The sequence below is a fragment of the Pseudopipra pipra genome, chromosome 3 (genome assembly GCF_036250125.1).
Source record: "Pseudopipra pipra isolate bDixPip1 chromosome 3, bDixPip1.hap1, whole genome shotgun sequence".
NCBI classification, from domain to species: Eukaryota; Metazoa; Chordata; class Aves; order Passeriformes; family Pipridae; genus Pseudopipra; species Pseudopipra pipra.
This window is the reverse complement of record NC_087551.1, coordinates 90,782,744-90,798,720: the sequence shown is the minus strand read 5'-3', so window position 1 is coordinate 90,798,720 and position 15,977 is coordinate 90,782,744. Positions and strand designations below refer to the sequence as shown.

Below are 15,977 nucleotides of genomic sequence, written 5' to 3'. Positions count from 1 at the left end.
GGGACAGTGTCAAATGCTTTGCATAAATATTAGATAAGCTGTAATTAAAAACAAAACATGCCTGCCCTTCTTTTTTCTATAGTTTAAAACTCAAGCTCCTCATAAGTGCTTATAAGTAAGACACTTTTTTCCTAATCCCCTCGTTTTCAGTTGAAGAAATACCATAAAATGCACATGTCAGGGTACAAGAGAATTATAACTTGATATCACACAGGAGCTGCAGCCAGTAAATAACTTCATTGTCTCCTATGTGGCATATTATATGCCACAGACACAAGGCTAGATTGGTTGTCATAGCCCTAAATATCCCCTCCTCATGTGTTTGCTGTTTTGCTAACATTGCCTGGATTGATTTTTGTTTTGCTGTTTAAACATCATCTTTAGGCACACTGTCTTTTCTTCTCATTCAGTTGTATACTATTCCATACTTGGAAGAGTCAAGTCTTGTGAAAAATCATTCCAAAATCAGAGAATGTCACAAAAATCCCTCTTTCTTTTTCAATGAGAATGCTGGACTGTTTCAGTGAAAATTCCTGAAGCACGAACATGCTGGTATTCAGACTGAATTTTCTCAAAATTTATGCTTTGTCAGAAGAGACTGTAACTGAGATGTGATTTTTCTGTCAGTTATATTTTAAAGATTTTTTTAAAGTCTCTGACACCTGTACACTTCCTGTCATGATAACTGAAGTACACACTCAATTAGTAATTAAAAAGAATGTTAGATAACCATTTGTCAAGAATATTTCTGGGTTTTGTGTCTATGTAAAATAAATCAAGAGTATCTGCAAAAAGTAGTGTGGAAAGAAGAGAAGAATTACTGGTTCAAATTAGCTGAGTAGAGGGGGTGTGAGCGAGCCATACTCGATATGACTTCGGTCCATATGTGAAGCTCTGTCAGTGACTGGCAGCAGAAGCACAAGGAGACGTCAGATGCAGAAAGATATTTCCCTTAGTCCACTTGCTTCTGGCAAAACTGAGGGTCGCTATCTTTACCTCACAAAAGGAGTGCTTGATGGTAGCTTTGTGAAGTGCCCTTCTCATAGTCACAGGGAAATTCTGATCAATTCCTTCCAGCACCAGAGCTAAGGGTGATGCTTCAGCATTGCAGTGAGTTCAACATTTACTCAAACTTGCAGCTCTCATTGTTCTTCCTATCTAAGACCAGTGGCCAGAATCAAATAAAATTAGCATCTTGGATTGCTTTGATCTTATTTGATCAATACCAGATGACACAGGCTTTTTAGGCTAGTAGTGTAATAGCCAACAAAATTCTATGTGCAGCTCTCTTCCTCATTCTTCAGAACTTAACTGAATTACAGATCTTTGAGGAGACATTTTAAGGGTTTTATACCATGTGTACTGTCAGCATTGAAGTGGCTTTAATACAGAGAAAAGCTTTAAAGATTTTTCTGATTTTTTAAGTAGTACAGAATCCAGGAGCTCTTTGTGTGGATAATTACATGGAGAGTGTTTTTCTGAACTGTGTTTCAGAGAAATAAAATACTCCTCAGATAACACTTTATTGTCTGCAGTTTTATGGCACATTTAGCTTTTCTAATTGAGATGCTTTATTCAGAAATAGGATTACATAAGCCCAGTGCTTGACAGATCCCATTTTTAATACATAGAAAGAAATTGTTCCGCTTAATGGGTAAGATCACCAAAAAGTACGAGCGTTACTTGGAAAAGTAGCCTTGCTGACTTTCCTTTTCTTATGGTAATAGAAGTGAATTTGGCCAGATTTTACTGAGCATTGTCATAAAGTTTTGATGATCCATGGAAAATAGAACTTTAAAGGACTAGAGAAAAAAACTGAAACCACTGATACCACCATTAGACAATTATTTGTCTTGGGCTAAGAAATAAGATGAAGTAAAATTAGGTCTCTCTTTTTATAACACCCAAGTGATGATGCTTAGGACATAACTAAGCTATACTGGAAAAGAAGATGCCTGATAGACCACATGAATGTGAGAGTCCAAAAATTGCTCAAAAGGAAAAAAAAATATATTTTTTTTTCTTAAAAGCACAAGTATTTATGTAATATTATCAAGAAAAGTTTAACATTATTGTTTCTTACACACTGAAAAGGTGAATGAGTGCTACAAACAAGAATTATAGCCATGAAATTTCATAAATTAAAGAAGAAAATGAGCCCTAAACAAGTGTTGTCAATAAGTCATTTCAGCTCTGGTCTGCTCTGCTACAATTTGAGCTTCTGAGGGTCCTGTTGTGCATCCCAATGGCTAAGAAATTGAGATTTAATGAAGATGTATGTGAATGAAAAGATTAATGAGGAGAGATAGATGTACATTAATTTAATTTTTTCTTCTTGTGACATGTATTGAAAGCCATCTAAAACACCATAAAATAATCTGCTTGTTATTCTGGACATTCAAATGATTAAGAGATTAAGTTGCAAAAAGTTTTGTGCTTAAAAGCAAATTATTCAGTAAGATCAAAATGCTATAGTATCTGTCTCCACCCTTCTGCTGATCTTGAAGCTGGCTTGCCATAGCTCCTTGATTAATAACCACTGCAATTTTAGATATAATTTCAAAATATTGCTAGGGCCATTCTAAATGATGAAAATAATTGGCATGTTGCTGAAGTGCTGACTGATAATTCAGACTAGGTTGGCCTTTTGAGTTGGTATCGCTGATTAAGATAGAATTTTTACTGGTAGCTTTTCAGACAGCTCTCCTATTCATTACAGTATTTTCATATAAAAATTAAAATGCTGTGTGTTGAAGTTAACACACAGTCTCCTTAATGTGAGGTAGACTTTGCAGCAGTTGAGATATGACAGGAGGGGGAAAATAACCAGAAAGTATCCAAGCAGTATCTTCATCATACTACTGTTGACTATACTCATCTCCTTCCTCTTTACATCACCATAGATCATTGCTGGGTAATGCAGTTTTTTCCAAGCCGGGGCACAAAGATCTGCCATTTGTAAGCTTCAGAGGGATCCAATTATGCGATGGGTTTTCAGCCTCTTGTACATGAGCTGGAGTTAACTGAACTCGCATTTGTCCATTAAATTTTACCATTGTGCTAAATTCCCAAGAGAAACAATAAGTGGTTAATTTCTTTTCAAGTACGATATTTTAGAAGATGGCATTTGTAAACAAATGTTATACCATTTCATTATCTAGCCATTATATCTTTCAAAATTGCATGTTTTAGAAGAGAATGGAATACTGTCACTAAATCAAACTGAATTTAGTATCTTGTTCTCAAGCATCAGGACTGAAGTCCCTATTTCAGATCTTGTGACATTCGCAGTTCAGGACAGTGGACCTGAAAGTACTGAGTCATGTATATGCTGATTTTGCTAGTACCCAGCTGTGCTGGCGTATCTCCCTGCCCCCCAGTAGGCTGCACTATGATCTGAGACTACTGACTACACTGCTGGAATGTCAGAATTCAGTGGGTCAGAATTTTTGATTAAAAAATACAGAAAAATTGATTATTATAAATGTGAGTCAGGCAGATTTTATACTGGGCAGCTTAGTACTTCTTCAGACACACAGCATAAAAGAGGAGAAAGGAATCTAATGTGAAAAACCCTCTGAGACACCCAAACTTTCAATGTTTTGAAAGGAAATCTTATGACATTGTCAATGTTGGCTACAATATTTATACTATAAAACTATTCAGGAAGAAATTTGGAATAATCTAAAAATGTAAGGAGATTGAAAGCATCTGGACACTAATTGCAGTCTTCCCTCACCTTGTGTTTGTTTGCCCGTGTACAGACATGGCTGAGTTGGGCTTGCTTATATGTGTCTCAGCTATTGCCAGTCTTCCTGGCAGTCTTACCCTTCTCCCCAAAGCAGCACAGGCTACTTTTTCCACTATCTTCTGTTGTGCTGACAGGAGAGTTCAGGGTTCCATCCCTTTTCTGTGTTCCTCACTGGAGGGCTTGGGAAATTAGCCCTGAGGCTCCTGTTGGACAACCAGAAGCCAGACCCAATATTTCCCTTCTGTTGTCTGTGCTCAGGTGAGTGGTGAATAAAGAAAATAGATCTTGTTGTAGGGGAAAAAAATCTAATCCAGTCATGGCTTGATGATGAACAAATCAGAAGGTCTCCCAGGATGGGGAGTCAGGAGTCACAGATTAAAAAATAATTACATCAAGAGACTTGTAAACCAAGGCTTTCTCAGGAACTTTCTCAACATCTTTTTAGGTTTTATTGGCAGGAAATGCAATCGGTAAGACTAGCAGAGCACAGCAAGTCTTTACAAAATCATTTTCCTTAGCTAAAGCTTCTGGCACTTGAAACGGTAAAAGGGCAGCTATAGCTTAGCTCACAAAGCTGCTACATTTTAGTCAGAATGCAAGGAAATGTGGAGAGATTTAAAATAAGTAACAGGAATTCAACATTCGAGGACTGGATTATACTTGGCACATCAATCCAGCTTTTTATCGCTGAGCTCAGTGTCTGAGCACTATATATAAATAGGGATGCAACGTAGTTTCTTCTGCTCTCTGCATGGCTTAGGCCTTTGTACAGGTAATGAGAACACTGTGGGATATAATTCTGGAATCGCATCAGGGGCTGGTGGCTGATGTGATAACAAAGAAACTCCTTCCTTCCTAGTTATCTTTGGTCATGGGTCTCTTTAACCTATGGAAAAAACCCTTGCATCTTCATGTAGTCGTGGAATCCTGTTTAATTTCAGAGTCTTGGCACAAAGAATATTCCTTTGACTCTCACCCATCACCTGCCTCCTCCTATGTTTGTCCTGTTAGAGATGCCGTGAACCTGCCCATAGAACATGGGTCACACGCAGTCAGTCAGCACCATGCAGACTGGGATCCAAGGGCTGGTATATTTTTAATATATCATCACAGCAGGGGAGAAAGGTGCTGTAAGCTACATATGGAGTCAAAAACAGAGCTGTGGGTGCAAAGAAATCTTTGTAGCAAGTTCATTTATATCTCTGCTGCAGTTTAAAGAAGAAGGTCTTCTTCTGTCATATGAGAATGTGTACAGTGTCATGCTATAGGACTGGAAGCAATGTTCTTTTCTGTTTGGAAAGAACAGTATCCTTGGCTTCAGTGGTGTACATGCAAAACTTCACGTTATGACCTTTAGCTTGGGCTAGGAGCCTCAACTCTCTGCATAGCACCTGGATTCCTAAACATTCACCCCCAGAGACTTCTGAGTCATGAAAAACCCTATACTGCCTTGGCATGAGGCCCTGAGTTCTGGCTTGCAATCATCTGAGCAATGGGACTTCTTTGTCATGGTACCTGGCAAAAGTCTGGGTCAGGTGAGCTACCATCTGGCAGTGCCCAGGCCCAGCCTGTGGGACAGCATGTGTTTGGGACAGAACATGTGGTTTGGGATGTAGACACCCTTTCTAGCAGGCCTGATGTTTCTGGCAATAAACACCACGGGATCAAATTCTGCTTTTTTAATAAACAGTGAGTTGGCACCCCTAAAGCAACTTCTAAACTGGAAATGTCCTTTGTACTCAAGCAGTTCTTTCCCTCTAGAGCAGTCCTGAAAAGAGACTGTGGATGGCCAAGGAGGCTTTCAGACAAATTTTGCTCCTTCCTATTTGTATGGATAATTTGTCTTAAGAACAGTAATGGCAATAGTGTACTTGTTATCATATTCTTTCCTTCGCAAGAAAGCTATTTTTGGATGGTAATGTGCAGCTCAGACTGATGGTCCGTGCTGCCACAGTCTGATTTCAGTCAAAGGATTTCTCCTTTGTATTCCCACACCCCCCTGTCTTTTTCAGTTCTACCTAATGAGAATGCTCTTGTAGCCAAAGGCAGGAAGAAATCTGTCACGTACACAGCTCTCCCTTCAGCACATCTTCTCCCTCTCTTCATCTTCCTCTCTCTCCTTTAATTGGGCTAGAGAGAAAACATTTAGTAATCTCTCTCCCTCTTTCCCCTCATTAGGCTAACGATGACATATTCTGTTTCCAGAGTGTCTGTAGGAACACAGTATAGCAGCCACTGCTCGTTATTAACACTGGAGGAAGAAAAAGCTGGTGGCTTGATCCTGAATTTATGTAGATGCATGTAAATGAGAAGACATTTCCTTAGAATCAGATGTAATACAGAAGTGAAAAATCAATGGAGAGGAATCAGAATATGGTTTGGTGGCAATTTAGGCCCCTGTAAGTGCTCATAGTATTTTATAACCTTATTGTTCCTAATGAAAGTAGGCCTCAGGCACAATGATACACAGAGACAAACTTAAGTGTTTTTACACAATTTTTTCAGTGCTTTATGATTTCTTTTACCTGACTACGTCTATCACTTTTCCAGTTTAGCTTTTTCGCTTTTATCTATATATTGACAAAGCCATGTGCAACAAATTCAACATTTTTCCCATATACCTGAACTAGATTTGTTCTTTCTTTCCTTTTATCCAGACTCCCTACTTTTTCTTTTCATTTACTTCCTTTCCTTCCTACCTGCCTGTCTTTCTTTCTTCACTTTGGAAAAAGGTACTAATGAGCTAAAACTGATAATTAACCCACAAACAGGTATCTTTATACCAAAAAACAATTAGTTTTAGTTGCTGATTTGGATAAGGTAGCTGGAGTGGAAGAAGAAATTGTATTTAATATTCAACAGAATGAATGGAAAGATTTGTAAATGCAAAATGGATATATTCAATAGTGACTCCCTGCAACTCATTTAACAGGATTATTAAGAAACAAAAGTTCCTATAAATTTGAATCCTGAATTTTAATGTATCTATTGACTTCTGTCAGAGGTGCTTTAATACTTTAAGGCATTGGTTAGTTAGCAAAGCCTCACATTATGTTTGAGAGTGAGACAAATAATATGACCTTCATAAAAAAGAATAAACTGAGGCACAGAGTAAAAGTGGCTATTAGAAGTCCACAGGAACACAATAAAATTGAGAATATCTTGGATGAAATTGGAGGTCCATGTGGATCACGTGTAGCTTCTCCCTTAGAACAGCATTTGGTTTCATCCCCTTTTGTCTTCTTCCACCCCAAGCCTAAGTCCAGAGGCTCTTCTGCTGGCCAGCATCGGTGGGCAGGCTTTGGTGTCCCTGAGATGCATCTAACCCTCTGTTTGAAGGCATTGCTTCCCGAAATATACCACAGCAATATGCATGCTCACAGAAATTACAGGCAAATAGAGTGTCAGGACCTGACTGTGTTCCTGTGAAATATGTGCAAAACTAAGGATGGTTTCAGTGAAGGATGAGCTAAGCCCAGCATCCCAAGCAAGCAGAGCTTGCAAGGCAGTCTCCATGCTGATTCAATCACTGGCCTCTCTGCCAAGACTGTCAACAAAGGTGCCAATTAGTGCCAGTTGTGATGATGATTTTTGTGATGCCGGCACCTGTCCACTATGAACTGGACTGTGACCACCCTCCCATTTCCCATTAGATGCTGAGCAGCTGCCAGGTGGTAGCAGGGCTGAATGGTGTATTAGCTTCTGTGCACATCAGTAAATCAGACAGCTGTATTGTATCTAAAATGCTTTTCATGTCAAATTATTTTAATCTCTCTTTAATAATGCAACTGACTTAATTTCTTTGCTTTTACTGTGTTTTCTAGCTTATGGATTATTTATTCATATAATACCAAGTAATATTGTGTGACAAAACAAAACAAATTCAAATGCAAGTATAACAAGAATCTGAGCTGCAGGCAAAAACAATCACACTTGCAAAAATGTACTTACATTGCCTTTTATTGGCATTGGAGGTATAAATTCTGTAATTATAAACCTACCTGACTTCCTGCATAATGCCAACTGATGGACAGGGACCTGTATAGGGGAATGTTTGCAATGGACATGTACAGTTTTTAATGTGTGCAAATTTGAATATTATGTATCAGCTTGGAGCATAAAAGCAGCTTTTTATATGCAGATGAAAAACAGGTATGTATGCACACACGTGCAGAGATTCTGACCAGAAGACCACTGTACATGGGGGAGTTAGTGACCCAAACAGTCATTGCCCCGAACAGGTAAAGGCCTGCACTGTGCTATGCACACAACATGACCTTTAGGTCTTTGCTATGCTGGGCACATCCTCTGTCGGCAGGATAAACTTGGCTGGATAATTGTAATGAAGTAGCCTGTGGGCAGCTGCCACTGGGTCTCAGCCACTGTACCTCCTTGCCTTTATCTCAGACAGGAGCAACAAATTCCCATGTGTGTATCCTTTTTGTTTGACAGTAAAAATGATTAATGAAGGAAAACCTTACAGGAGCTCCAAAGACTGAAATATTTGGGTAACCTTTACATGGACAAGATCTGCACAGGATGCTGAGCCCTGCATGGAGGCCCATTTGATGGCACATAACTCCAGCTTCCCAGCAACTGAAGGGACGTAAGATTATCTGTGCTAACCTCTTTATTTCTGTAGAGTGATGCCTAATCGGTGCTGAGAAAAAAAACTTCAGAGCAGTTAATTGAGGATGAGATAAGAAAAGGGTTTAATTTGTGCCTAGGCATAAAGATCGCAAGACATGTGCGCCGGCCGTGCCTGAGATGTTACATTTTATAATACTGTCCGACCAATCCAATTTTATCCATCCTGTAGCTTTTGCCCTGGTCCACCCCCTGGCCCACCCCCAGGGAACTGGGTCTGGGGGCTTTTCTTCATCATCTTCATCTTCTTCAGAGCACAAACGGTACACGGTCATCTAGTTCTTGACTGTTCTCTTGCGGTTCAGGCCAGGATTAGATGTCCTCAAACAGAAGAGGCCTGCCTTGACAAAAGACCAAACATCTTCTACTGGAATTCAGGGGTAGAATTGATATGGGGAACACAGAATGGGGTAAGAGGTTTGAGGAATGTGTAAACTATTGTGCTAAATGGTGAGGGATATAATATAGCTACTTCTAAAATCTACTTCTACTTAACTACTTATAAAACTTACAAAATTAGGAAAATCAAAAAACCAGATGGACCTTACGGCATCAGTGTTAGCTGCAATGGATGGTATTTTAAGCTGTATTTCACAGCATCTGAGTGTCCTTATTACTGGGATTACAATGAACCAGCAAGTCCTGGTGCAAAATCCTATGTGTGGGAATGTGTGCACTGTCTGTGGTCTGTTATGCTTTGATGTCTCTTATGTGATCTTGCTTCAGTATGACACCTTTCCATCAGCCACATCTTTTTTTTTCGTCTGCTGTCAATTTAATGAATATACTTCAGAGATACTTTCCTTTGAGAAGTTCTCATGGTTCATAGGTCCAATATTTTACACACAACTCCTACTCTTCACCGTCCTCACTGAAGAAAGACTTAATGGAAATGCCCAACAACCACATTAGTTATTGAAGGTAAGTGAAGGAAGGAGGTGTCTCCTAAAGTACATCGTCAAACTTCTGTATTGGTTCATAAGATGTACTTGATTATTTTGGTAGTTTTTAAAAAAAGAATGACTGTGATCACCTAGTGGAAAAAAAATCCATTTCATAGAATAATAAGGACATATAACATGTTCAAGGTCTTCCCCATGTTAAACAGTGTGTGACACAGTAACAACATTTTACATAATCAAGAGTGAACTGAAAAGAGTGTAACAAACACCACTGCTTTCATCTGATATATTGAACTCACTCTGTGAGAAAGCCTGGAATTGTTTGTATGACTACACATTGAGTCTCTCCCTCAACACCCTGGATTCTCTACTTAGTCATTTCCTAAACATGAGCTTTTAAAAAATGGATACAACAGCATATATTTTATTTTTTCATAACAAAAATATATATGATCAAGAGTTCTTAGTAATTCAAATTATAAAAATTCAGATATTTATATTGTGAATAATAATTAGGAACTGAAAAACCAGTTTTGTTTATTATTTTCTGTGGGCTGCGTATTTGATGGCCAATATATTTGGTTAGGAAGCAGAAAAGAGCTATTTGTAGTCATTCCCGTTTCAAGGACTAGTACCTAAATCACAAAGAACTTGATAGAAACATATATCTAGTGGATTTTTTCTAGACACACAGAAAACATCAGTTTTGGTTCATTTCAGTTTATGAAATGAACACCCATTAGGGATTTTTGTCTGTAGTTTTGCAAAACCTTTGAAGTTTCAAAATAGGTTGCACGTTGCCAATGCATTGAAAAACTATCCTACTTTATGGTTGCAAAACAAATGATGAAAAATACATTTACAGTCTTCAGTGAAAAATAAAAACACCTAAGGAAAAGATCAAGTACATACATACATATACATCCATTTGAGATATTGAAAACATATTTTGGATATGCTCATTTTCTCTCTCTTGACCAAAGCAGAATACCTCTTCTCAGCAAGATGTTGCATGTAATGTACCATGGAGAAGTATTTTTATTCAAATATAATATAGTGTGGGAAAAAGACATTTGGCATGATTTCTAATTGTGAGCTTGTGCAAATCCATGTAGGTCCACTTCAGCCAGCCTTCTATCTTTTGGAATAATATAAAATGTTTTCTTTAATAATTATTAATATCTTTAATATCTAACTTGTAATAATACTAATACAGGTGCATCTCTTATACTAAATTTTTTTATTTTTAAGCACAGGATTTGTTCAGTTGCTATAATAACATTTTACATGAGGACCCTGGTGATGTTTTTTAGCATTAAAATACAACACTCAGTTCCAGAAGGTGTTTTCTCCCCTTATACATATAAAAAGAAGAGTCTTCATGCAGATAGTGATTTAAGCTAGCATATTCTTACAGTTCTTATATTAATCGAATTGTTAATAACCTATGGGATATACTACAAGTTCCTTTGCCTTCAAATAGTTCCATACCTTCAGGGACTTTCCAAAGCAGGATACATGCAATGTGTTGTGTGTTGGAATACATTATCTTTGCTGTTAGATTATTCAAACAGAAGCTGAAAAACCTACTTTTTCAGCCATGCAGATGCAGTGCGTTTTTTGTTGCAGTTCATGTATGTGGCAAAACTTATTGTACTGTGTACCTCCTGTTAACATATCTTCCCATGTTTAAGACTAGAAAATATTAATGGAAAATGGGTCCTACAAGCAGGAAAGCATGTTGTAAATATCCTGAGCCAAACAGCATGTGTTGACTCCTTGGCTGGCTTGGGTTTTTGAAATCTAGACAGAATCCACAGCCTTGACCATTAAAGCAGAAAGAGATTTATTCTGTATAGTTTCATCACCTTGTTACAATCTTAGTCATAGGAAAGGAAGAGGGAACCTCATGCCATTTTCAGTTCTTGTTTAATATCTTCTTCACAGGAAAATGCTGCCAGGATATTAAACTCATCTGTTCTTTTGGATAATGAGGATGTAATGTACCATTTTGACCTTTCCAAGTGCTGTGTTTCCAATTGCTGTTCATTAGATTTTTTTTTTCTTGATTAAAGTTTCACTAACCTGTAGAAATAGAATGAAAGAAGACCTAGTCAAGACACAGCATATCAAGCATGATCAAAACAAAACTACACAATTGTATAGCTCAAGGGCTATAACAAATATTAACACTTTGTGTGCTGTATCATTGCTGTGTTCGCTCATAACAAAAGAAGCTAAAATAATGTTTATTTAAATTTTTCACATGCTAATGCAGAGTCACAAGCTGAAGAGCTTTTATTTGGTTGAAAGTTTAATCATGAGAATAAGACAGACTCTATTTCTGGGATCCTGCAGAAAAGTTTCTGCGATGAAGTCATAAGAGAACTGAATTATAATCCTCAAATGGAAATGCAATTAAATGATAAAATATATGTGACTGAGGGCCAGATTCTGTTGACCTTTTTAATTTTTATTGATTTAGATTCTTAAATTCAGAAATAGATATTAAGGGCAGAAAAAGTTATACATTATTGTCTAGTCTAACATCCTGCGTGGTCCCAAAATATCAACCTCTGTTGCTTCTGTATGAGATGTTGGATATCTTTCTGACCGACAGATTGCTCCAATGGTTTAAAGCTCTCACTGTTAATTTGGTGAGGGGGGAACAGACTGGAATTCTTGGCTCCAGCTAATTACACATTCCTTACTCCTGAATTAGAGAGCTCTTAACTGTCAAAAATCCTTTTTGCCTGTAGGTACCTGAAGGCTGTAGTCAAGTAACTTCTCAGTCCTCTCTTGACTGAATCAATAGCCAAGAATTTATTTTGTGTTTCAGTGTTAGTACATTTTCCCTAATTTTAAGAACCTTTTTCTGTACATCTTTTTGATTTTTCACATCCTTTTTAACAAACCATAATGTCATATGGCTTTCCAGTAAGTTTCACAAATGTCGTGAATGAAAAATCTGTGCCAATGTCTGAATACTATTTACTTATTTACTCTTACAAAGATTAGATTTGTCTTCAAATAGCATCCCGCTCATAGTTCACATCCAACTTACATCTATAGTGACACTGTGTCCTCAAAACTATTACTTTTGTGGCTAACTCAGGATTAAAACAGACTCAAACCAATATAAACTATTAATCAAACCAAAAAATAAGACACAAGTTGCCCCTTTGTATACAATTAAAAATAAGTTAGTACACTACTCCCTTGTGTTCACAGTTTAATTCTGTTATCTGTAAATGTCCATATTAATGAGACTTTGAACTGCAAGTTTAGCACTTTAGGCTGGTTTCTACTTTTTTTTCAACAGTGAAGTGGTTTTGCCTACAGTTTAACCTCTGACCAGGAGAACTGCCCAGCCTTGGTACTGATGTTACAGAATTACATACACACTTGGTGGTGATAAAATGACTGCTAATGGTGCTCCTGAGAGAGAATAACTCAGTGTTGGTGTCGATGTTATGAATGCCCCTGAGAGATTGGTCTATCTATCAGAGCAATTTCTTAACTGTTGTTTACTTTTCCTGTCTGTGTAGATCAGGAAGCATTTTAAAAGCACTAGGTAAGAATCTCTCTATTAGCACTTATCAAATGAAAAGACACAATAGTAAAAATATATTGTTGTAACAGAGGAAACTGCCTAGTCTGGGCAGTGAATTTCTTTTAAGTGGTTTGTAACACACCCATAAGCATTAAGAGATGAACGTGGGGATGCAATGATAGGTAACAATTCACATGATTCTCTGTAGGAAAACAGATTAGTATCATCAAGAAGAGCAATAGCCTAAAGTTCTGTGTATAACACACTTCCTTAATACATTTTTTCCCTGAGCCTGAACATTAGTATTAATGTTTCCCTAGAAAAGACACAGAACTCCAATAAGTAGTTTTAGCTGCAGATTACACCAGTTGGTTTCTGCTATAATGCTGGGTCCCAGGAGAAGGCAAGTCATCAATCAGGAAGGGTTTACAATGAAGCTAGATACTGTACTATTTTCTCACTTTCAATTCATATAGACAGCTCAGTAACAAAAGGAAGTAGCAATGCCAAAGCAAGTAATTTAAGAACCTTTCAGAGATCTAGTATTCATATGGATACACGTGGGGTTTGCCAGGCACATGCACACACACATATAGTCACCAAAATGTGAATTTAAAACCTTTTCTAGTGTCTAGAAATAGCAGTGTGGCACATCACCATCCACTGTCCTGTTCTGCCTGAGGTTGCCTTCAAGGGCATTCTTATAAGAGGCACTAAAGATTACATGTATGAACTAATTATGTAGTCTAACCTCAAGTAACCACACAAACCATGAGAACCTCCTGCTGAACCTAGAGATTCCTTGGGCGAAACATTTCTCCTCTTTCTTGATAAACTGCAATCCTTGGCATGCTTTCCTAACTGGGCAGTACATGGATAAAAAAATGGAACTCCCCAGCACTGCGCATGGCTACTTTGCCCATTTACATGTGGTAATCTGAATCTGTTTAAGGATCATGAAAGTATTTTTTTAAGTTATTATAAAACTAGCCACCCATACAATGGAGCCATATGGCTCTTCCTCTTCTCAGATTGAGATTGCTGTCAGTTTCCTTATTCAAAGTGCTACATGGAGAATTACATAAATACATTTTATCGACAGCAGGGCTAGGCACTTTGCTTTTTTTCCTAATATTAAGCCTACATAAACTTCAACATGATTGATTTTATGTTTTGTTTTCATGGAACTGTGAAAACAGAGTTCACAGAATAACAAGTACCATTCAAAATGAGAAGGAAGAAAGAGTGGAGTCTAATTAAACAATTGTGTAAAATTGAGATGTGTCATTTCGACAACAGTAATTAATGACAGTTTTACTCGAAAAGTAAAATTTAAGTAGAAAACTCAGTTTTCTTGCCAGACCCTTGAAGAAAGGACAGGGATTTTGCATGACAGGAAATCTCACTGTGTTTATGAAACATTTTTTGTGCCCCTTAATATTTTACCAGTAAGACAAACCCATGAAAACTAATTTAATTTTATTAATGGATTATAACAGTAAGGTTTTTCTTATTTTTCCTTTTTTTCCCCCCCTTTTCTTTTTTTTCCTTCTGATTTCTTTTCTGCCTTTTAAAATTTTGGGGTTTTTTTAAATTTTCTCAAAGATTAGGTAGCTCAGCCTTTTCTCTTAAGACATTAACTATATATGTATCCTATAGGACTGAGCTTTCCTGGTAGCTGAATAGATTTTCTGGTAGCAAGAAGACATATCCAATTTACATATCCAATTTTTGTTTGAAGTTAGATGTCAAGCAAGTTTCTTAAGACTCAGTTCTCCAAATCCCACTTTATGCTTGCTTGGAAAGCCACTACATACTCATATTTACTTTTATTTGATGCAAATTTACTTTATTTTTCATAAACAATGAAGCAGTCCATGGTCACTGACCCCTTTTGATAGAAAACAAGCCTTTTAATTTCTGCTGGGTATTTGCTAACCTTGCAGTACTCATCAAAGTGGCATGCAAGTACATCTTACGAATACAGGTAGTCAAACTGCACAATAATGATGAAATAAACTTGGTTACTTAAAATACAAATGAATAAGAATTCCAAGGTACACTTGCAAGTCTACAAATACTATTCATAAGTTTTTCACAAAAAATGTGGCTTTAATATTCACAAATAAAAATTCAAACAACAACAACAAAGGTAAGAACCTGAAGAGATCCTACTAATGGTGGCTGTGATTGGCCATACTTTGCATTTTGTGAAATTAGGAAGAACTCTTTTTTGCCTTGCAAGAAGTACAAATAACATTCTGCAATAGAGACTAGTTTCCAAGTTTTGAGATGATCCAAGGTTTGAGATGCTCTATGCCAGTATTGTGGCTGTTACAGACAATCTCTCAGATCAGAAATCAAAGGTATTTTTTTCATCCACGTTTGTGTCCTGCTTGCCTGTCACACAGTCCAGGATGGCATATGGGTATGTGCAGACACAGACACCCACAGCCAGAGCAGCATTCTCAACTCCTATATTCATTTCATGTCAACAATGAAAGAGGTTCAGGCCTTACTTTTTTGATCTTGCTCAGGTGAGTAAGTAACTTGGTGACAAAATCTGGAAAGATATGAATTACATGACAGTAGAATAATAAAAGCAAGGGCCAAATGTCCTACTGTACAAACTATAAATACAAATGCACTGTATTATGTAAATTCTAGTGTCAAGGTGATGGCCATAATACAATATGATTTGATATTGTTTTCTAAGACCTTTTTGGCAAGAGTAAAGGTAAAGAAAAAGTAAGATTTTCCCTGAATTATGTCAGTTTATGGGTTATTTAAAATTATTGATAATAAAAGTCACAACCACTAGAAATAGCTTTTTGTCCTGTTGGAGGCACAGAATAGATCCCCATCAGCTGAAATTTACACAGCTCATTATTCAACATGGCAAGAGCTACTTTCCTTTACCCCAGGGTTAAAGGGTTGTCTGTCAAAATTACATTCTGTTGTAAGAAGGAAAATAGGCGAATATTGACAATAGGGTTCAAGGTACATTTTTTATACTGCCTAGAATTTTGGATTTCTTATGACAGGGTAGGAATGAGAGCTAACCCTGCATATTTGCATAGACAAGAAGTAATTATTTTGATAATTTTGGAGTTGTATGAAAATT

The 15,977-nt window shown here is 37.2% G+C and overlaps 1 protein-coding gene across 7 annotated transcripts in view; it reads right to left on the bottom strand.

Annotated features, from left to right (window-relative positions):
- The window catches only part of KHDRBS2 (KH RNA binding domain containing, signal transduction associated 2), a 735,331-nt gene that overhangs the window by 358,278 nt on the left and 361,076 nt on the right, over positions 1–15,977 (bottom strand). For 5 of the 7 annotated variants that reach the window (XR_010429428.1, XR_010429436.1, XR_010429441.1 and 2 more), the window contains one exon: positions 11,130–11,385. The exons of 1 other annotated variant lie outside the window; for it this stretch is intronic. Coding sequence is in view for 1 of the 6 variants with exons in the window: in XM_064650303.1 (XP_064506373.1) it covers positions 11,381–11,385 (5 nt within the window). In the remaining 5 variants the exon portion in view is untranslated. Of the gene's footprint in view, positions 1–11,129; positions 11,386–15,977 lie in introns of those variants that run through there. One more of the 7 variants, XR_010429434.1, reaches the window with a different exon arrangement.